We start from the raw sequence: 23,765 nt of genomic DNA on the forward strand, positions 1-23,765 counted from the left end.
CAATCTCACCCACCCTGGTTAGAGGAGGGGTAATTTATTATTCTAACTGCAGGGAGCCAACTTCACATCCACCCTCAAAATTATAGGAAAAGAGGAGGCTTTTCAAAATAAAACCACAGAACTTACACAAGCCTGGATATAAATGCTTAAAACAGATGAGCTAGAGTCCCCGCCATGTGTATCGTATAAGCATGGATTGATTTATAGTTTTTAACGTACATTTCATTTTATTTTCGCATCTGTAGCACTACAAGCCCAGTTCATGCCTTACAGTGCTTTCGTACAGATAAGGAAATTTAGGCCCTCTAAAAGTCCCGCAGCTTGGTAATATGGGCGAGAGCCCAGAAGGAATTCTTTCTTTGGTTCAACTTCCTTGTTGTTTTGCTCTCCCTTGACTGCTTCTTTTTGTTTTCTTTTACACAGATGTTACCTTGTAGATTTCAACCCCTCATCTCGTGCCTCGCGATGCTGTTGTACTCAACTCTGTGTGTACTTGAGCAGTATGAATTTTTCGCAGCCAGGAAATGTGAGCACCACATTGACACTTCATGTCCTTTCCCTTTCCAGGTTTAATAGATGAAGAGCGAACAGTTACCTATTCGCGGAGAGTCAGACAGTGCTTTAAATACAAAGTTATATCCCAGTTGGCAAACACACTGCCGCACCCTTTCACGAGACTAAGAAGTCAACCGTCTCGTCTACCTATTCTCAGCAGAGGCTGGGGGAGCACAGAGAGCTAGACAATAGTCACTTGTTTGGTTTTATTAATTTTGAGGGCGGGTGGGATCAAAGTATGTGATTGGCGACTGAAAGGACCAATCACGGCCCAACAGCAGGCGTGACTGACCAATGAATAGATGCAAAAGAATGGTGGGTGGAACCTACTCAGGGCCCCGCTCTGCCTAGTAAGCACTCCCAAGAGGTGGAGCTTCCTCTGAGCCACGCCCATTTCCTTGTGCCCTAGTGGTCAGACTCTAGGAGTGGGCAACGACCCTGGTCGAGATTTGGGGCAGGAGGCAGGGGAAAGTGTAGGAAGGTTGAAGCTGTGGGTGGGGTGATGGAAAAAAAGAGGGGGATCTTGCAGACTTTGCCTTGAGTGGGTTGCCAGTTGGTCAAAGGAAACCGGAGAGTGGCTGGGCGGGCGCGGGAGGGGGGCGACGAAGGAGAGTTGCTCCTTCCTGGATTTGTGAAGCTGGCTTTGCCTCCGTGCTGCTTTTTCTGCTTTTCTACGATTTTTCTTCCGCCCGCGAGGGGGCAGGGAGCTGCGCTGAGTCTCCCACGCTACTTTGCTGCGCTGTCGCCATAGATTATTAAAGTCTTTGGAAAAACAACACAACAAAACAAACCCCGTTCCTTCCTTTCCTTTCTCCCACTTTAATTCCTGCAAACACTGTCGGCACTACCGCCACTGAGTCGAGTCCAGCGCGTGGGAGGACGAGAGCCAGCTAGTTACCCCAGCTCTCTCCGAGACTCCTGAACGCAGCGGATCAATTGTTTAAAAGTTCCCCGCCCAAAGGCCGCCTCTCCTCCTGGGGCACCGCCTCCTCCCCTTTGCCCGCCAGTGTCCTGCGGGTTTTCCTCCCGCCTCTCGCCCTGCTGGCCCCGCCCTCGGCTCTGCCCATTCCATCTTCCAGCCCCCTCCTTTTGGGCGGTCCTACCCGCTCGCCGCCAGAAGAAAAGGCACCCGTTCCTCCCCCTCTTCTACCTCCCATCCTTTGCTCAGGAGCTGCCTTCATCGCAGTCACGCCCCTTCCTTCCAGGAGCTTTCTGGCTGCGTTCGCTGGTAGACCCCTGAATTACTCCTCCATCCCCGTTCTCTTTCGTCTCTTCTCTAGTTCCCATCGCCTTCCCCCACCACCTCCAGCCTATCTCGCCTCCCACTATCCGCTGCTCCACCCTCCGGCCCGGTATCCTGCCTGCCTGTCCACTGCCACCAAGGAGAGACCCGAGGGAGCAGCGAGGTGGAGAGTAGCCGGGACCTGGGGCTTCCTCCCTACCCATCCCTGGCCTCTGGCCCGGGACCGAAGCCACTTGAGCCAGCGGAGAAAATCGTCACCTTGTCTTCATTGCCTTCAGGGGTAGGAGAAGCGTCGTTACTTTTTGCGGGGAACTGGGGCAGTAGTCTGTGGTGTTGTGAACTTAATCATGCCCTTATTTGTGAGTAGGTTGTTATATGTGCCTGTGGGGATTGCCTGTACGTCCACTTTTTGGCTGTTGGCCTTGAGTTTTCCGAGGTGTGCATGAAGTTTAAAACAGTTTAAAAGTATGGACTCCTCTCGTACTTGGAGGAGATGCTGGAAGGTACTATCCGGGTGCTCCTTATTGCGTCCCTGGGTTCTTGTAGGTCCCTACTGAATTGATCACTTAAGGAACGAAAGACCTTAACTAAGTTAGGGACTCTGAGGTCTACCTTTAGTCCTGCTTGAAGGTTTGTCTTTATCTCAGATAGCTAGATAACTTTCTTCTAAGTGCTTGGCTTGGGGTGGGAGCTCACCCTCCCTGACCCCCAGGCCATGAATTCTTCAAGTTTTCAAATGTGGAAGTAACGCACGCGTGTTTGTGTGGTGGTGGTGGTGGTGAGGTTTGGGAGGTGGAGACTGCCGTTATTTGCTTCATAAAATCAGAAGATTTTAATAAATAGTTCTGCAAACGGAGGTGTTTGTTTTAAGGTCCGAGCCTTGGCCATGGTACTTCAGTTCACCAATAGCAGGACTATCTTCATAGATAGGTAAAAAATGAACAGAAGTAAAGGGGGGCAAATGACACATTTTATAGACTGTGAGCAGTCCCTGATAATTGCCACTAATAAATAATAATAATTTGCAGCAAGGGAAAGGTGAAGGGAAAAAATTTGAGAAAGCCCTCTCTGTTACTATCCCTTTCCTCCGTGAAGAGTAGATGTCAGGCGACAGTTTAAAACTTCTATGAATATAATCTTTTCCTCCCATAATTCATTACCATAATCTTTAGTGATGAAGGGCTAATGATACGTAAGTTTTCTTGGGTTTGGCCATGTGAACTGTTCTCTCTCAGGCCAGCTTTTGTGAAGCCTCCTCAGACCTTTCAGTCCCCTCATTCAGTAGCTAAGAATAGTCAGAAATGCCATCTTGGACATGGCCTAAATTGTCACCTATCTCCTACCTCTCTTAAGTTGGGCAAGTGCCACAAGCCCTGGTTGTGTTGAAAGACTTGTTACTGAGATGTCCCCAATCTATTGCTTATTCTTTAGGGAACAAACCATTTACGTCCATGTTAAACTAATTTTCTTAGGTTGATTTTAACTGGGGGAGAGGGGTGGGAGCGAGAAGTTAGGAAGGTAGAGAAGGGAGGTGACCATGTTACATGGTGACAATTTTAAAGGCTATCGTGTTTCAGATCAGCTGGGAGGGAAAGGCTGGCCTGACCAAACACAATTTTAAAACTGGCCTGGGACATTTTACTAGCCAGGTGGTTGTAGAGGAGCTACATCTATTTACAGATGCTAACTCAGGTCCCAACTATTCTGTGCGGGTTTGCCTGGTGTCACTTGCAGGCACTCTCTGGCGCTACATCATACTTCATTTTAAGTTACTTCTTTCTTTGGGAAAGTTTGTGTGTCTGTAAAATTGAAAGTTATTTTTCGTCTTCTTTCTAATCCACAGCCTAGGTGCAAAGTAAACCTGTCACTCCACCTGTATGTACAGTAAGTTTTACATGGACATTGTAATCCCTTTACTGGATGAAAAATAGTTTAGAAAGAGAGTTTAGCGATTCGTAGTTGACATTGAGATACGAACCTTAAAGTATAATTTTTCATTTATGAAGTAAGGTTTGTTAGACTAATGCATAACTAAGGCCTTTTCTGAGGTTGATTTTCTCCATTCTATATTTGTATAGAATGAATGAAGCAGACCCTGGAATGCTAATAAGAAGAGGGGATAGATACTTTGACTTTGAGGTCCCATTGAGTGCCAGCATTCTAAGTGGGTACATCTGCTTCTGGGCCTCTCCTAAGAGCTCTCTCCCAGGGCCTGGGCCTTTTTAAAAAGGGTGTCTTTGTAATTAAGCAGCCCTTCCCCCCCCAACTCCCTTCTTCTTTTGATCCAGTTTTTTAGGCTTATTTTCCATTTGGAGAAAAGAGGAGTTTCTCACACCCTCTTTCTCCGCTCTTAACATTTCCTTTCCTTTATCCCAGAAAATCACACCCCACCACCAAGTACTCAGGATGGTTTGCAGTTTTGTTTTGCTTGGGACAGAGGGAGTGTTACCAGTGAGGAGGAGTAGAGGATATATCTCCCTATTGGGAAATACTTGTGGCCAGGTAGCCTCCTCCATGGAGACTGAGCATTTGAAATCCGTGAGAACAGTCTATTCTTCAGGACTGTCTGGTAGAAATTGTCCTTTGCACCCATTAAGCACAGCTTAAACCCACTGAAAGGGGTGGAGAGAGGTGTGTGTGGTCGGGTCTAGCCTTTTAGGATGGGAAATGTTTCCAAATCGCCTATTACATCACCTCTTTCTCCCATGGATTCAGTAGGTTTAGAGATCTGCGTGGCAAGTTAATTAGCTGGGGACTGAACCAATTTGTTTAGAATTGTGAGCTATTGATTTCCTGTCCCCAGGAATTCTTGTTGGTGTTTTACTATGATGTGTTGTCTTTAGCATTACTTTTCATTCCTTGTTGCCTTTTGTGGACTTTGGTCCAAAATCTAGGTTCCCACCCCCAAGTCAAAGGTTAGAATTTAGTTGCAGGAACTAAGGGGGCATTAAACAGGCGGGGACACTGCGCTTCTCTCCTCCACGGTGGGCTTCTGACCCTTTGGAAGGAAGTTGCCCTCTCCACATACAACACACACAATTTGAACAAAAACTAAAGAGGAAGAAAGAAAGAAAGAAAGAAAGAAAGAAAGAAAGAAAGAAAGAAAGAAGGGAAAGAAAGAAAAAAGAAAAAGAGAAAGGAAGAAAAAGGAAAGGAAGGAAGTAGAAGGTCATTTGCTTTCTAAAAGCATCTACACAGACTTCCTTGAACAGAGCTAACTTTTCTACTAAGTGTCTTTAAACTATGACTTGATAGATTAAAATAGTAATCAAAAAACCACCTTAGTATAACTGGGCTTTCTCAGGGACATGTTTATTGCTTAAAGGACTACATTAGCATTTGCTGTTTTGATTATTGCCTAAACTAAATGAGGCTATTATTGGGCTTTTGAAGCCTTTTGTTATATGGGATGGGGTTAATTGTCTATATCATTCTGGCTTGTAAAAATGCTGCCCACATTAGACTCAGCCCCCACATGCTTGTAGGAAGGAGTTAGCATTACTTTCTGGAACAAATAGAGCTTTGCAGATTTTGAACGTCTAAGGATGAGACTCTCCACCTCACTTAGGTAAAATCTTTTCTTTCCAGTTATTATATTTGATTAGCCCAAGGACCTAGAAAGTTGTTTGTTATAGGTTTATTTTTTGTTTTTGCAAATGATGGCCACTGGTATCATTTTAAATATAAGAGTCTATGATAGGCTTTCCAGGTGAACCCTTTGAGGAGAGGAGCCACGGTTTAGCAACGTTTTCTCCACTGTAAATTGTGGGGATTGGACAGGGGGATGTTGACAGTCAGTTCTCGAAAGTTCACGCTTGTCTTATGAGGCTTCACTAATTTGCTGTACCTCCCAGAATGAGGTGCAACAGTCATTATAAATTACAATCCTGTACTCATCCTGCGTGTGGGGGTGGGGTGGCGTGGGGATGAGTCTGTCTGTAATAATGTATCTATAGAAACGCGCTTTATAGTTTAGTGGTATCAAATAATAAAGCCAAGACTCTGTACAAAACTTCAAGAATCCCATTAATTGTTTTCCTGGTCCCTCTACTAATGTGCATTTTCCATAGTTTGGGTCGTAGGGGTGTGCAATGTTGCCCTTAAGCTTTGTAAACTGCTATGGAGTAATGGAGTAAGAACCAAAGTGAGTGCATGGGAAGAATCTCACATTTTGTTCCCAGAATTCCAGGAGGGACAAATAGGTTTAAGTGAGCTCTAAACACTTAGAAGTGGCTCATTTGTGTATGCAGCCAACCCATTAATGCTATTCTTCTGACCTGCACTTACGCTCTGCCACTAAAGAAAAACTAAACTAGAACCCAATGTCTACTCGTCTAAATCACTGGACATTATTTCAAATTGCTGCATTATGATATCTCAAGGTAGTATAAATTTGGGTGGACTCTGAAGGATCGCGAATGTGAAAAGGGGAGCAGGAAGGCCCAGATATGCTTGTCTGAAAGCTTCACAAATAATGTTTGTCAGACTGGAGATAAAAAAATGCAAGAAAACTAAAGTTTGTAGGCAATTAAGAACACAGCATATAGCTACAGTAAAGTGGTCCGCACACAATGGGTGCTTTAATTTGAGACCTTTAGGATATAGTGAAAACTTAAGGTTCATAGACCTTTAGTTATTCTTTAATAAATAAAATATAGTCTGCGTATGATATCTAATTTTTGATAGACTCATTCCTGGTAAACTAATAGCTCTTCACAAATTGAATGAAATTTCTTCAGCGAAAATATAAATATTGGAATCGAAGACTGTAGCATGTACAAATTTCCAAGTGAAGTACAGGCATGTGTTTCACCCTTTGTGCCCCTTGGGAAAGAAATGCAGGTGGGTTTGGTTTATTTGGTAATAGTTCCTAATGCAAATCAATCACACCCCCCTCTCTCTGTCTCTGTCTCTGTCTCTGTCTCTGTCTCTGTCTCTGTCTCTCTCTCCCTTGATTTGCTTGACATTTGTGAAGTCACTTTCACTCTTTCTGTGGCTGCCTGAAATGGCATTCATTAGTCTGTGTGACTTGAAGCCAGGATTTGGGATTCTCTGCCCAGCCCCTCTCTGACTTGCCATGTGACCAAGGGGAGCTGAATTAGCTGCTCTAAGCTTCAGTTACCCTTCTGGGAAGCGAGGATATTAATACTTCACAGAGGTGTTTAGGCATGCTTCATATTGGGCATATGCTTTGAGGTCATTGGATGAAAGGTGTTTGCATGATGGCAGAGCAGGCTTATTATAGGGTCCTGAGCAGATGTTCATGTCTAATGAGCTTTTGCTCGCTTATAACATACAGTGCCCTTTGGTGCCCTATTGCCTTTCTGAGTATAATTAAGATTGACCCTACATTTGTGCTATTGACCCTCTCAACCTTTTAAAAACATTCAACATTTTTTCCTATTCTCTCATAGTTTGTGGCCAAGTCAAAGGACAGTAGTGACTATCAGGATGGGGAGAATAGTTTGAGAAGCAGATAGTTGGAATGCACCCTAGTGACCAGTGAATCCTTCAGAGCACCTTCAAGCTTGTTAAAGTAAAGCAGAGTTTGATGCCTCTGGGTTTTAAGGGAGAAAGTTTTGAGTAATATTTGCCTGTGACAAACACTGGTGATAGCCAGTAACTGAAACCCAGCTGTTGTAGTGTTTTGTGCACAGCTGGTTTTTATTAATGATGGAATATTTATGCTTGCTCTACAATTCGTGGCTCATTTCCATGCGTATGTCAGAACTTAAATACCCCCAAAGGCAACATTAAGATAACATTAAGTATAAATGTGGCCAAGCTAGAAAGGGTGGATTTGGGGGGTATCTCGCTTATATTTATTGGTGTTGTTTCAGATTACAATAACTGATCATCTTTACACATTGATAATGATCTTTTCCCTTCTTATAATATCCCATAGATTTGGATACGTCTGATAAGGACAAGTGATTGTCGCCCCATTTTATGATGCAGAGGAAACTGATGTATGTATTTTTTAAAGAGCATTTTTTTTTTTACCCAGCACATGCTTCTCATTATCTGAGAGGCCTGGACTCAATCAGGAAAGGAGCAGAGAAACCACATAATTGAAAGGAGAATGACGGTGGTGCATACTTGGAATATTTGTGGGAAGGGGATTGCTGACATCAGAAAATGTAGCGGCCTGAGTGTTAACAGCATTGAAGAGAAATCAGCTTTCTGCGTTTCTGTGTATTGAGAATTATTTTAAGGCGATATAAATATGGGCCAGGTTTGACATCTTTTATGAAGTTGCCCTGGAAACTTTGATGAGGGTTGTTATAGAAAAGTTCAATTAAAGCCTTCCCTGTTAGGAAGCTAATTAGCGCATCCTTTACTCATTTTAGTTGTCTTCAAGGGCGCCGGTTTGCATTGAATTAGTGATATTCCCCCCTCGTGTGATAGCAAACAAGCCTAAAAAAAATCACAGATGAGGAAAATCATTTAGATTGCCAATTCTGAAGACAGAATTTCCTCTGCTACTTTTGGGCGTTTTGTTCAGATCTTTGTTGTACTCCGTTTATACAGTGATCCCATTTTAATTTAGCATCCAGTTTTATCTTGTGGATCATGAGTTCTGAACCACAACTTAGTAATGGGAGTTCTCTGTATGAACTGAGGAAATACAATGGATCGTAATACAGTATTTTATTAAGGTAATAGTCTGTTTTCTTTTCTTCTATGATTTTCTTGTACCTTTTTCTACCTATCCCCTTCTGTGTGTGTGTGCGCGTGCACATGTGTGCCTTTATGTGTGTTTGCCTGAGTACATACATATGTCAAAAGGAGAGAGCGAGAGAGATTGAGAGAGGCAGATTGTTTTCTAAAGCAAACAGTTTTTGTAGCTAAGAAAATATTGATGACCTGCTTTACCCCCTGGAGCATTCTTTTTGCCTGCAGCTGCCAATTAGTATTGTGTAGGGCAGTGTGGTAAATTTTCTGACCCCGTTGTTTCTGTGACCAGGCTAAGCACTTATTTCTTGGGAACATGAAGGGAAAGGGTTAGGGTGGGGCTAACCATAAGCACTGCCTTCCTAATAGCTTCTATTTTGCTTCACCTCTTTTAGGGAAAGAAATATTAGCTTCTGAGATTTCAGGGACATGTGCAGAAGAAGAGATGAACTATAGAGGGATAAAATATAAGGTCTACTTTGAGCCTCCCTTTCCTCCACAGTTTGTAGGAAATGATCATTCTTTATACCTAGTCCCTGATGCTTTTTCCTTGTGGGCCATGCCTGCATTAGTTTCCTGAGTGGGACAGTTACTTAGACTTTCTGACATGTGGCATAACTGATCTTCCTCTAGTCCTTCCTTGAGAAGGCAGGATGTAGAATCAGTTCTACAAGGCAACACAATCAAACGAAGTTCATGGTTTTTGCAGCTCGGCAGCAGGAGGAGGGGCTGCCTCTGTCTTTGGAGAGCGACTCAGGTTCTTTGGCATGAAGATATGAAACACTGGCTCTTATCCATGCACCTGCTGGATGCCACACCTGCAGCCAGCACCTGAGCCCCACTCCGACACAAAAACCTGACTGAAGGCAAATGGGGCTCCTTTCCAAACTCTGCAGCAAAATGGGGGCTTCGAGTTATGCCAGCACAACACCAGGGGATTTGGCTTTTTGTATGAGCTTCTCTTAGTTTTTACTAAAATTAATTTAAATGATTTCTGTTGTAAATTGTCTTCTTCCAAACCAGACAAGAATTCTGTGGAAGGGTTTGTCTTTTACCTGAATATAGGGCAGGCAGGAAGTCCCAAGATTTGGTTTCTGATTCTGACCCTACTGGGGAGCAACACTGAAACCTTGATCCAGGGAGTTAGCATTAGCTATGTGCCCTGCACTTGTGTTTCTCCAGTTGTAAAGTGGAGTTACTCACATCTGTCTTTACTTCCCCCCACAGCTGCTGCGAAGGCTAACAGAAGTGGAAGAATCATTGTCTCCATAGAGAGAAGACTGAGAAACTAAAGGTAATAATGATGTTAGTATTCTATGTCTTTCATATTTTTTTCTCCTGTTGCAGCTTCTATCAAAGTCCTTGGGCAGGTATTATTCACTCTTTATGTCCTTATTGAGTACACTGAATACATGAGTTGGTGTTTTAGGTACTGGGATAGAAAGAGCGTACACCCATCCTATGTATTCTACCAACTTGCACTTCCATTTCTGGCTCAACGTCCTGTGATTTCAGCCTGGACTCTTAGAAGCACCAATGAGGAGAATTGCCTTCTTTTATGTCTCTGAATACTACTGGGGGCGTAGATCCCTGAAGCAAGGCCTTCTGGATTTAAATTATATAGAGGAGGTGACCTGAGAGTAAGTGAAGGAATCTGTCTCACATTTACATTATAGGCGTTTCTCGAACGATTATTTTCTTCAGGGGTCCATCATACTTTCGGCCTTGGTGAATTCTGTTCCTATTTTGTGGCCCAGCCCTCTCTCTTATAACTTTTGCAATTACACATATACCAATGACTTCCAAAGATATATTTCAGAATGTCTCTGGAATCATGTGGGTCCACAAATTCTGTGCCTTTGACTCAGCACTCTGCATATCTCTGTTCTACAGAAGTTTCTAGAGTAGACCTACCTTCGCAGGCCTTCCTGATGACTAGGCTCAAATTACTTGTTGCTTTTTTCTTCTCCAGTGTCTTCTTAGTATAAATGAAAGCTAAGCACTTTGAGCTATAGTAAATGCTCACTAAATGTTGGTGAGTAGTAGACTGTGATTGATTAGTGCTAAAACTGAGCTGTATACAACGAACCATAGTAACAGAAAGAGGACAGAATTTGTTTTCTATGCTGAGCAGAATTCAGGGCAGTGAAGAAATGGAGCAGGATTAGTGAAAATCTTTGAGGGAGGGGCTGAACCCACTTTTCTGAGAGTTCTGGAAAAGAAGTGAAAAAAAAAAAAAAAGAAATGGGCCTCATGCAAAGCCAGGGGTATCTCTGGTCTGCTGCCTTCCCTAATTAAAACCTAAAACCCGGGTGACTTTATATGGTCAAGTATGTGCTCTTTCTATAACACATTGACCATTTAAACAGGTGGCATTTATTCATATTATATTAAACCAGGCCATCGTTAAAAAAGTGCTACTCTCATTGAAGTTGCAAATAGAGGCATGTGCACAGGCTCCTTGCTCATGTACATTCAGGTTTTTTTTTTTTTTATAGCAACATGCACATTAGGTTAAACCAAAGATTGGGATCTCAAAACTAACAAATTCTGTTCTCAGAAAGTAACAAGCTGGGTCACTAGAACTGAATGTCTTCAAGCTGACGGTCAGATCGTTCCAAGGGCAAAAATGAAAGATGATATAAGCCATTACAGGCCAGGAACCTCTTCTCACCCATCTGATGTTCTTACTAATTAGCTTCTTGGCCAAGTGGCAATTTGGGGCAAGTGCATACAAGCTAGATTCCTAGGGGAGCCCACATTCCACGCTCTGCCATTTCAAAAGGCACTGAGGTCCTACACTGCTTCTTTTGGCTTGAGCTTCCCAGTGTCCCCAGAGCCCTGCTCTGACCTGGTGGAAAAACGGGGGCAGAAGAACATTTTAGTAAGTGAAAGAAAGATTTCATGGGGTTTTGCTTTCTGCTACTTTTTTGTTCGTTTATTTTTTAAATGGATTTTCACAAACGTTTGTGCGCCTTGAGCCATTCCTTTCACTTGTGGGGTTGTATCATTAAGAAACAATATTATATTAGGATTAAGATTTTATTAATTTAATTAAGAAAATGTTTTTTCTTCCAAGATATGGCAAAATGGTTAAATCACAAAGATGTTTTAATGAAATTATTAAGGTTAGCACAAAATTGGAAGTCATTTGACTATCTTAATTGGAAAGTAGGTAAGTCATCTTGATACACTCATTCAATGCAATATTACATCACCATTACAATATTTGTTATGATATCTTACATAAAATCATATGGTAAAAGGCTTAGAATAAAATAACACGTAAGATCCCATATTTTGGGCATATTAATATTTCTTTGTGCTGGCTGTGATGGCTCAAACCCGTAGTCCCAGCACTGGGTAAACCGAGTAGAATGATTTTCACGAGTTTAAAGTCAGCATGGACTACATAGTTCCGGGTTAGTCTGGGCTACACAGTGAGACCCTGTCTCTAAAACCAAAACCAGGTGTTTTCCATTGCTTTACACAGGTCTAAATAGAACATTCAAAAATTTTAACAATGCTGAAGTACAGGATTTCTAAGTGATTTGTCTTCTTTATTATAACTATTTGCACACTATATTCATGTTGTTTATAAAAATAAAGTGTAAACAACAATACCATAGTGGGGAAGAGATTGTTAAGGCAGCAAGGATCTAGGTAGATTCTTAAACCTTCTTCCTTTTATGTGTGTCCCTTATATGGATCCCTTATACTTTTTTTGAGGCATTAAATGGCTAGATGTGGTACCATGGTCTAATAATTCCCGTTATGAATGGATGTATATCAGAGGAAGAAAAGAGGTGGTAACTGGATTCACCCCACTACTGTGTGTCTCACTGACTCCTCCACTGTCTGTGTGATCATTTTGTTGCCCATGAATATTTTTGGGTTAGTTGCTTCAGAGCAACATAAAAGGAAGTATAAGTGGGATAAAAAAAAAAGACCAATTCTGACCTGGGCATAATGACTCAGGGGTTTAGGGCACCTGCCTCTGGGAAGACTTGATTTCCATCTCCAGGATCTGCATGGTAAAAGGAGACAACTGCCTGCTGCAAGTTGACATCTGATCTACACATGCACAGCATAGTTAACTTAGCCACACATTGGTGCATGCGCGCGCGCACGTGCGCGCGCACACACACACACACACACACACAATAAATAAATAAAAATAAACTAATTAAAGTGTAATATGTTTTTAAAATAAATTAATGTTTTAGAAACAGTTTTCTCACATGCTCCTCAGTAAGGGTTAAAAATTTCAAGGCCTTACAGTAATTTTCCAACGTGGTATAGGCATTGAATGATATAGAAAAGAATTGTTGCCCACTCTTCCCTTCCACATTACTTTTTGGGGAGGGGCTTTGAAAGATGGGTTTCTCTGTGGAGCCCTGGCTTTCTTGGAACTCACTTTGTACACCAGGCTGACCTCGAACTCAGAGAACTACCTGCCTAGGCTGGAATTACAGGCATGTGCCACCACTGCCCAACCCCTTCCGAGAATTTTCTAAGCAGGAGCAAATGCCTATCCGGTATGCGAGTTACAGGACTGTGGGACACTAAGTGATTTCCCAAGAGTTATCCAGATTCTGACGGTTGATGGCTTCCGAAACCCTGTAACTAGGATACAAATAGGGACTTTAAATCAAACAACTTTCATAACATTTTTAAAGCATTCTAGAATAAAAGCTAAATTGACATAATAATTATAGCAAGAATTAACTTTTTGGACTTTTACAGAGTGTCAGGAGCCATGCTTCACACTTTCCATGAAATACCTCTACTTCTCTTAATCTTGATCGTAATCTTCCATTATGTGTACACCACTGATCCTAATTTCTAGGTGCTACTACTGTTACCTATGCAGATAAAGAAACATGGATGAGGTCAATTAACAAAGAACTTAATTCAGGATTTGAACTTGAGAAGTGAGATTATAGAACCCTTGGCCACGGGGCTTCTACTGTATCTCCACCACCTGTTCAGCTCAGTGACACCCTATGCAAAGAGTTGAATGTGTGCTCTGGCTTGCAAGATTTCTTGGGGAAGGTAGTGTCCACGAAAGATCAGGCTATTAAGCAGCACAGCCGGAGAGCACATGTGAATCTACTGGGACTTTCTGGTTCTGTTGTTGTTAGGTTTATTGATTTGAATGGGTGTTGGGCCTGGAAGGATTTGTGCACGATGTGCATGCAGTGCCTGTGGCTGCCAGGAGATGTTGTATGATACCATGGAGCTGGTGATACAGACACTTGTGAGCTGCCATGTGGGTGCTGGATATTGAACCCTAGTCCTTTTGAAGAACATTCAGGTAAATATAACCACTGAGCCATCTCTCCAGTACAGACTTCTTGCTTTTAATAAGAGTGTGTGTGTGTGTGTGTGTGTGTGTGTGTGTGTGTGTATTTTGACCTGGATGCTTTCTACTTCTCTGGAAATAAAGTATGAAGTAGATTGATCTGAATTTGGCAGAGAAACCAGTTTTCTAGACTAGGTTTTCCATCCTTGTTTGTATAGTAAAGGGCAGAATGGAAGGAGGAAGTAGAAGAAGGGTTAGAAAGAAGACCTAATAGGCTTATTGCAAAATTCATTTGAAGGGCAAAAATATGGTTTGTTCTGGCCACCTTGTAATGTTGATTTTGCTGGGTCTTGGCATGGGAAACATCTGAACTCTCACTAATGTGTTTGGCTCACCTTCCAGGTATATGGGGAGAGGTTCATGGCTGCAAGTGGAGCAAGAATTTAGCTTCACCTTGCTGCCCTGTTGTTACAGAATAGCTGGATATATAGATTTATACTGCACTTTTTAAAACAGAGTGAGGCATTTCCTTTCTTTTCTGGTCCACTATCCTCAAAGGCACTCTGTGTGTCCAAGAGCAAGAAGGTTATTTTATTGATTGAAGATGATGTCAGATCCCTGGCAGTGGCATGATTAAAAGTGTGGGCAAATTAAAGGTTATGTAGTTCCTACTATTTCGTTTCTTCGGCATGAGGCAAGGGATCTTCTCTCGTTTTTCCTTAGCATGCCGATTGATATAAGGTTTATCAAAAAAGCCATAAGCTGGGGAGAACTCTGTATATTTTTTGTTTGTTTGTTTGTTTTCTCCTGAGATGATTTGCCTTCCTGTAAAACAGAAACCAGAATCATGTGGTAAGGAAGCAGGAGAACACAGTGTCTCGTTGGTATTAGAAAGTGATTTGGGGCTTGAAAAAGATGTGGAGGAACTTGAACAAAATTAAGGGGGGGGGGCGAAGAGATTTTGGCCAAGTAATGTTTTCTTCAGTGAAGATCAGAGAGACAAGAGAAAGCCAGTCTCAAATCAGCATGAAGAATCTCAGTAGTTCTGGAGGAGAAACCTGTGGCGCCTTTCCACCAGGGGCTCCTCTTTGAAAGTCTAGGGCCATTTTCTGGTTTCGGTTGAAAGGCAGACACCTGTTTTCTTCAGAGTAGGACAACAGGAGCATGCTGGTTATTTACCAGAGTTCTACTCCCAGTCTCACTTTGACTCCAATTAAAAGTTGTTTCTCTGCTTTGCAATGAGGGGGAATCACCCTCAAATAATTACCTTGCAGATTGGAGGCAGTTTTGCTTTTGATCACGATTATACTTTGGACCAAAACAAGATGGAAAGACAAATTTCCGGGTTTGTTCACTCCATATCTGCTCGTTTATTTTTGGCAACATTGCAAGGAAATAATGCTAAATTAATCACTGTGTGGTTTTGTGGATTTTTTTTTCAACTTGAAAATTTTGGAAAAGCTCCCAAAATACAACGATGCTCATGTGTTTCTTCTGCATTGCCATGCTTCTCACAGAGCCTCTAGTGTGGAGTAAAAGGTTGTTTTTTTTTCTCTTTCTTTAAAGTGATACGAATGAGTCATGGCTAGGCCAGGATGTGGTTCATGTGCAACCTTACGTAAACACAAAGTCTTCGGTTTTACAGTAGCGTTGGTTGGACTTGGAGGGAGTTTTAGAAGGATTCAAAGCAGAAACTGTAAATGAAGACGCTCTCAAATGGAAATGAAATGGAGGAGACTCCTTTTGCTGAGACCCTGGGTCAGAGGAAGTGCCGAGAGGGCAAACTGAGGCATATTCTGTTGTGTTTTGAACCCGATAGGATGTTCGGCTTTCCTCCTCTTGCAAGGGTGATTGGCTGTTCATCAGATTGTAAGCTCAATGAGAGCAGGAACCATGTTTTGTGTATCTCTGTATGACTCATTGTGTCTAGTACGAGGCTGGCAAATGTGCGGAATGCTCAATATTCAATAAATATTAAATGACTTGACTGAAGTTTGTTTTTTTTCTGCCGGCCCGAGGCTGTGGCAGTTGAGTCAGGACTTTGATATTCAGTGGTCTCCCCCCCCCCCCCCCCCGGATCTAACATGCGATGTCTGCCTTTCCTTCTGGTTGTAAGGTAGTTAAACTTACGAATCTATCCTGCAACTGACACCAACTGAATGTTGTTTCCCAAGGTCACAGTGGTTGTGGATATTTACCACCACCTAGGGTTCCAATAGGCATGGCTTTCTAAGGCTGGGAGACTGGGACACAGCAGCTCTTTCCGGGGTCACTTCTTAGTCTTTCTGTCCCCTTGGGGGCTGGCATGACCTCCTGCACACACCTGCTGCACAGTGGGCTCTCATTTCAAAGCCACTCATTTCAAAGCCAAGCTACACGGGACAAGACTTTCCCTTGGAAGGAGTAGGTTGTTAAATTGCTGGCTCGTGGTGGCAACTTAGAAACGACATTTTGATTTTTCCTGAACATTTCAGAGTGACCTGTGGTTGGACTCTTGCCGGCGCTTACCCTGAACCTGAGTGTTAGGGGAGAGGGAATCTGCTGCTGCGGTTTCTGGAGCTGCCCATAAGCAAGAGTTCCCTATCCTCATCAAGGCTTTAAGCCTAAAAGAAAGCAGAAATAGGTATGAACCGTTGGTGTGCCTATATGTGCGTGCACGTGTGTGTGTGTGCGTGTGCGTGTGTGTGTGTGTGTGCGTGTGTGCGTGTGTGTTTGGGAGTGTGTATGTGTGTACGTGCTTGAGCACATGGGACCTGCGTTTGTGCGTGCTGACCCACAGGGGCGCATGCCTGGGCGCCTATGTGTGCGTGCTGGATGGACGGGTGTGGCATGGGAGGGGGTGGCATACCTTTGAAGGTATGGGGTCTGGGACAGCTCAGTGTCCACATTCTCTTGCCTTGCGGGAGAGGGTTGGAAGTAATATTTGTCTTAACTACAAACATTCTTGTATCCACCTTTTTTTTTTGCTAGAAGAAAAGAATTTGGTAGTCATCTGTCCAATTTCAGGCAACAGAAGAGATTTTTCTATTTGAGTCTTGAGTCCAAATCTGGGAACCACAGAGTGTCACGGCAGTGGAGAGGAATATGATTACAGGCTAAGTTAGGTAGTCTTTTGGTGGCTAGCTTACACTTTCCCCCAAAATATGGATGAGATACAAAAAAAGAGTGTTTTGTTTTTTGAGCTGGGAATGTAGCTCAGAGGTAATGTGCTTGCCCAGCATGCCTGTGACCCTGAGTTCCATTTCTAATATTCCAAAACAAACCCATCAATAAGAAAATTATATATCTGAATAAAAAAATGATAAAACATGCTTTTGGGAGGGAACCTGGGGTTAGCTTTTCCCTAGAACAATTGGAAGGCAAGTAGTGATAAGCATCAAGAAAGAAGAAAAGCCAGAGGCTGAGCGTGTCCATCTGCTGTCCCCATTCTGGATGCCCTGCAGCACTAAGGAAAGGGATTTTCAGAGAGCTGGGGGTGACTTACTGTTGAGATAGAAACCTGGTAGTTAGAGTGCAGGATTTTCATTTGGAAACCTGACACTCAGTAGATTGGCCCTTACAGTGACTTTTGTGTGACATGTCTATGCACACCAAGTTACTTCAGGTCTCTACAGTGAAAATTGCATGCTTTAGCATTGTTGTTTACTTGCAGTATTTAACAGGACTGATTTTATTTTCCAGAGTCTTTGAGTGTCTGATAAATCCATGTATGCAGTCGAGTGTCAAGAGGGAAGGGGTGGTGCATGTGACTTGCCCTTCAATTTTTCAGATGAGGAAGCAGAAGTCATGAAAAGAAGAGCACTGGCTTAGGCTCCCTTGTGTATTGCCGTAGTCTTGTGCCGTGGATCTTCCTTTGTGCTGCTGCTATTTGACAAGATCCATAGTAACTCTTTAGAAGAGCTGACGGCGGCAGTCAGGGCCACAGTCATCATGTTGTTTCAGAAGGATGGACTTGGATTTTTCAGTTTCTAAATGTCAGAGGTTCTTCCCCGTATCCACTTGTCCTACCCGACACCACAGAAAGCTGCCTTAGTGTCTCTCCTTGCTGGCCTAAAGAGAAACGTGTCAGTAGTACTTGTTCAAAGCTATTTTCTTATTAAGTAATGGAGCATCCAAAATGGATACGAAAAAGGTGTTTTTAAGATTATGTTTCAAAGTTATAGGCAATTTGAGAAAAAAAATGACATTAAGGCAGAGTTCATTTATGCCTGTCCTAGCTAAGCTGTCTTTATTATTTGTTTAAGTTATTGTTTTGGATTTTATTTTTCCTATATCGCATGCTGAACTTATTCATAAATCCTGTTTAGGGGGTAACTTTGCCCACTTCTCTGTCTCTGCCTTCATAGCATAAGACTTCTATTTTTAATTTAAATAGAGTACAGAGAGATGAAACTTGAAAGGGTCTTAGAAAACTTCCCAGTCTAATCACCCTACTTGACTGCTTCTTGCTGGCCCACTCCTTTTAGAAAGTAAGTCAGGATTAGTTAGATTATGGTAAAAGAGGAAACTACTTTTTGACCTAAATGTTCCTCAACCTATCAGTGCTAAAGACAAGAAGGATGGAATTAACCTACGATTTATGAATGCAATTCTCTGTTTTGGTTCTGTAATGGATTCCTCCCCTTCAAAAACACGTTTTCTTCCCCTTTAGAGGACTGATTAATCCATCACCTGGATGTTAAGCTTCCTGTTTCCCCTTCCCAGGTCAAGGGCAGCCCAAGTGCCCAATTTCTCTCTCTCTTCACAAAGCATCGCCAGCTATAGAGATGAGAAATTCTGAAGAACAGCCAAGTGGAGGAACTACGGTATTGCAACGCCTGCTTCAAGAGCAGCTTCGCTATGGCAATCCTAGTGAGAATCGTAATCTGCTTGCCATACACCAGCAAGCCACAGGGAGTAGCCCTCCATTCTCCACTGGCAGTGGGAACCCCGGCCCTCAGACTGACGTGTTGAGTCCCCAGGATCACCACCAGCAGCTCGTGGCACACCCTGCTCGACAAGAACCCCAGGGCCAGGAAATCCAGTCAGAAAATATCGTCATGGAGAAGCAGCTGTCCCCTCGAATGCAGAATAACGAGGAACTGCCGACCTATGAAGAAGCCAAGGTCCAGTCGCAATACTTCCGGGGCCAACAGCATGCTAGTGTTGGCGCTGCCTTCTATGTGACAGGAGTCACTAACCAGAAGATGAGAACCGAGGGACGCCCATCAGTGCAGCGACTCAATCCTGGGAAGATGCACCAAGATGAAGGCCTTCGAGACCTTAAGCAAGGGCATGTCCGATCCCTGAGTGAAAGACTAATGCAGATGTCACTGGCTACCAGTGGAGTGAAAGCCCACCCACCCGTAACCAGTGCTCCCCTCTCCCCACCACAACCCAGTGACCTCTACAAGAATCCCACCAGTTCCAGTGACTTCTACAAGGCTCAAGGGCCACCTCCCAGCCAGCATAGTCTGAAGGGTATGGAGCACCGAGGCCCCCCACCAGAATACCCTTTCAAGGGCATGCCATCCCAGTCTGTAGTGTGCAAGCCCCAAGAGCCAGGGCTCTTCTATAGTGAGCATCGCCTGAACCAGCCAGGGAGAACAGAGGGGCAACTGATGAGATATCAGCACCCCCCTGAGTATGGCGCAGCCAGGTAAGAGTTCCCTTTCTGTCATTTCCTGGCTTCATCCCCAACCAGCCTCTCCTGCTGCCTGGTGGGAAAGGGAAGGAATGGGCAGGTGCTTGATATAACAAACTTCCCAGTGGCTCAAGAGAAAAGCAGTACCTCATTTTAGCGTTGATGTACTCTCTTGTCTCCTGGGATTCTGGAAGAAGGGTCGTTGTTTCTAATCTTACGAGTTCTTAAAGGCCTGTCCTTAAGAAATAGGAGCAGATCTTCTTGGACTTTAATAAGTGCCACATTGTGTCACTTCCATTATTCACAATTCACTTTTGTGTGTGTGGACCAACATATCTGTTAGTTGTACTGTCTCAGAGAATTGTTTTGATACTTTTCGACACTCAAGAGCAAGGCAGATAAGATTGTTGGTGGGAGAAGAATTATATACATGCGCTGGTTCAGAATGGTCCTTGCCTTGACCCTCAGGTCCAGCTTCTGGAAATGTCTGGGCAGGGGGGCTTCTCGGTTCTTCTGGAGAGAGCTGGTTAGTCAGCTGCCTGTCATGTTTTCAAGCATCTAGGTTAAATTCACATTATCTCTGTAGAAGTTCTTCCAGATACTAAAATCTATGTGCAAAACTACACTCATCCCTTCCATGTTGTACCTTTTGTTCTTCCTAACTATATTTCTTAATCATTCAGCACCCATTGTCATTTTTACTATTCACCCCATCCTGATTCTTTTTTATTATTTATATTACTACTCTTTGGTACAGTTTTAGGACATGGTGCAGGGGAACGGTTAAAAAAGACAGCAATAGCAACAGTTATGCTTGGCATCCTGGCCTCTTACCAGGGCTAGGTAATGATGGGTGACCATAAGGTTTGAAGCCCTAGGTGGCTCACAGTCCAAGACTGTGATCTCATTGGTATCTTCCTCGCCTCTTGTCTATTCGTTCATTTGGGAATGAACCTCCTGGCTTGAAGTTGGTGAGTCAGGAGGTAAGGCACTTCGGGTGGAGTAGGGCGGAGGTAAGAGAAGTTATCTAGCATTTCCTGGTATTTCTTTTCTCCCCTCCAGGTCCTGATTTTTTTTTCTTGACCAGAGGCAATTCATTTTAGGCTCCTCCCCTTGCCTTACCGGTTTAGGATTTTTTTTTTCTCCTTAACCCAGGGTGATTTTTTAACCCTTTGAAAGTTCCTCTGAAGTTTTCAGAAGGCAGGAGCCTGATTTTTGATAATCATCTCAGGACAGAAAATGGGATAAGAACAGGGCCCTTCAGCTTTCAACTACTGCAAGACCCCAACTCCCATCTGCCCCATGAAATGGCAGACCCAGGGAGGGCCTGCACCCGTGGACTGCATAGCTTAGTGGAAATCCATTCAAGCTAGGAAAATGTCAAGGAAGCCTAGGGCTTTTGTTTTGCTGTTCCCATCAGTATGGAAGCATTGGAGGCACTGCCTCCCTTCTGGCCTGTGGATGGGCTGACGTCTGATCTGTTGCCTTGTGGAAGAGTGTGTTGGCTAGGGTGTGGAGCTGAAGCCAATGCCCCAGCTCAGCACATGGCCCGCCTTCCCAGGAAAGCTATTTTCAGAACTCATTCACCAGTATTGTTTGTGATCTGAAATGACTCCCACAGTGTTTGAAGCTAGATGGAAAAGCTCTTTGATCTGCCTAAATAAATAATGGGACAAAGAGGGGTTTTTCCTTCCCATACTGATTAAACAACCAGAGAAATTAAGCTGCATATATTTTATAGGAAGATATGTATCTTTTCTCTTTCCTTCTAAATTATCTGTGGATCTCAATTTATGGCCCTTGGAACAACAAAGCCTAAGCTGACTACCTTTGTTTTTGTTTTTTTTTGTTTGTTTGTTTTTTGGCCGTGCTGGGTGTCTGATCCAGGGCCTCCAGCTTGCTAAGCAAGCGCCCTTCCACTGAGTTCCGCCCCCAGCCCTTGAGCAGCTTTTTAACACACAGGTACGCTCTTTTTAACAGTTGCTTCTCTACGGGACAAGAACAGCATATTGACATGCTGGACTAATAATGAAGTTGCCTAAGCTAGAAGTTTTCCATGGGAAGTTTGGGTATACATCCAACAAATTCTGTCTCTAAGCGTTTTGCGTGCCCTGCGTGGGGGAGTGGCACCCATTGACGGATCCTTGGCAGGCGGAGGCAGTCCATCAGCTTTCCAGAACTCTTCTGCTTTTCCGCGCTGACACCTTTTCCTGCTTGATTTCCTATATGGCTTGTGAATATCTTCCCAAGTAGCTGCAGCTCGCAGAAAAAAATTGAAAAAAAAATAGAAAGCCTACCTCTTAATTCTGAACCTGTAGATGACAGATCAGGATAAAATGTCAGTTTTTCTGAAGAAAGTGCCATTAGAAAGAAAACGCTGCCTTCATTGCCTTCAGAGAGTCGGTGAACTGTTGGAGATTTGCTGTTCAAATGAACACAGTGTTATAAACAGTCCTTTGATTACTTCATCACCCCCATGCCCTCCTCCCTCCTTAGAAAAATAAATAGCTTGGATGCTCAGAGCTCCAGATGGGAAATAAGGCCAAACCATGTGAAGAATTATTAAATTTTTAAATCTTTGTCTGAGTACTGAACAACTTCTTCTTCTTCTTCTTCTTCTTCTTCTTCTTCTTCTTCTTCTTCTTCTTCTTCTTCTTCTTCTTCTTCTTCCTTTTTTTTTGCATCCTGGGTTTATACACCGATCAAGTGTTTTTAAAAAATTAAAATTATTTCTGTTTATATAGCAGCCACCCCCTTTCAGGTGTTGAAATCGTGCCCAGATTTGCGGTTCCTTGAAATGCTTGTTAAACAGAATCTCAGGGTGACCTAAGTCTGTAGCTCAGACAGAGCTACTTGTGCAATTGGGACGGTCCGCAATTATTCACAAGCCACTCCACGATTCCACGATTCACATTCACTGTCCCAGAGCCTGGGAGAGGCACCCTTTCAGTGGTGAGAAGCCAGCTATACGCTGCTGCTGGCACCTGCTCTGGTGAGAGAGAGGGAGAGAGAGAGAGAGAGAGAGAGAGAGAGAGAGAGAGAGAGAGAGAGAGAGAGAGAGAGAGAGAGGTGCCCATGCTTATATGGGTGCATGTGTGAGTGAGGGAAGAGGATGAGGACCCTATAGAGGAAGCAGGGTGGGAAGGTCTGTGTTTGCCTGCGCATGTGCGTGCGTGTGTGTGTGTGTGTGTGTGTGTGTGTGTGTGTGTGTGTGTGTGAGCTACTTTCCCTTTTTGTCTTTACAAGCTCTTTTTGAGAATATATCCACTCTCTCAATGCAGCTTTGGGGAGCAGCTTAAGTTTGGTGAGTGGTCTCTTGCATAGACAGCCAGGTCCCCTCTTCTGCAGATCACTAATAGCCCACAAGTTTTAAGGAGTAGGGTGTTGGAGAGCAGGAGCAGAGAGGCAGATCAGGTTGTCCCTGAGATCATGTGATTCTATTGTCTCCTTGGTGGCTCCTTGTTCCCAGTTAGTTCTGTCAGTGGGGAGTGTTTCCAGCTGCTGTGGGGTGGAAGGACCTGGAAGAGTGCACTGCCTTCGCCTTGGCCACTTTATTGCTATCATTACTCTTTCTTTTATTATTTAGTCTTCAGTGTGTTTTTGTTTCCTGTGACATAGGCCAGAGTTCTGCCAACCTGTGTCTTCTTCCCTGAGTCCCCTGTTCTCCAACAGACCCTTATTCCAGTGTTAATGTTGCCCTGCCTTTTGATGGTGGGCAGATGTTGAAGACCAGCTGGAGTTCTTTTGCCTGGAGCGTTTCCCTGCTTTTTCAACTACCCAAGCCTTTACTGGTTTGCAAATCTGCCAGTGAAGGACTGCCTTGGTTTTTCCAGCACTCTGCTTCCTTTTGTAGCCTGGGGAGTCAAGGGGCAGCTGCTTTGTTTTGCCTTATCTTCATCCTGGGCTTATCTGAGCCCAGAGACCTTCCGGAAACCTTGCAGTATCTTTTGCTAGACCCCTGAGAAGCTGTGCACTGTCCAGGGCCTTGACAGGCCATTCACCCTTCAGGGAGGAGGGAGGCAGATGCCTAAGTCTGTTTGAGAAAAAGGCCCCTGATGCTTGATAAGCTCCCAGGGGAGCTGTGGAGAGGAAGCCCAGTTTGAAACTATGTGTTCAGGCTTTGAGAGAGACATACCTCCCAGGCGGTGGACTTTCAGATCCTGAGAAGGAGGGCAAAAGATAGTGTTGGGTTTTTTTTTTTCCTTACATTTTGAAAGTAGGGTTGGAGAACATGAGATTTAAGACCTTCTGTCGCCCAAGAGATTCAAAGGCCCCCTCCTCCCGAATCCCAGGACATTCCAGCTCTGCATTAGACATATTAAAACAGCTCTTGGGAAGGAAGCACACGGTTGTTTTTACCTGCA

The 23,765-nt window shown here is 43.7% G+C and overlaps 1 protein-coding gene across 3 annotated transcripts in view; it reads left to right on the plus strand.

The window, feature by feature from the left end:
- Positions 1–1,657: 1,657 nt before the first annotated feature.
- Positions 1,658–23,765, plus strand: part of Amot (angiomotin) — a 61,770-nt gene continuing 39,662 nt past the window's right edge. For 2 of the 3 annotated variants that reach the window (XM_048441942.3, XM_048441961.3), the window contains exons 1-4: positions 1,658–2,078; positions 9,701–9,767; positions 16,253–16,401; positions 18,483–19,416. In XM_048441942.3, the coding sequence (XP_048297899.1) occupies positions 18,545–19,416 (872 nt within the window). In that variant the 5' untranslated portion in view covers positions 1,658–2,078; positions 9,701–9,767; positions 16,253–16,401; positions 18,483–18,544. The remainder of the gene's footprint in view (positions 2,079–9,700; positions 9,768–16,252; positions 16,402–18,482; positions 19,417–23,765) is intronic. The other variant, XM_048441952.3, reaches the window with a different exon arrangement.

Source organism: Myodes glareolus, chromosome X (assembly GCF_982192425.1).
Source record: "Myodes glareolus chromosome X, mMyoGla1.1, whole genome shotgun sequence".
Taxonomy (NCBI): domain Eukaryota; kingdom Metazoa; phylum Chordata; class Mammalia; order Rodentia; family Cricetidae; genus Myodes; species Myodes glareolus.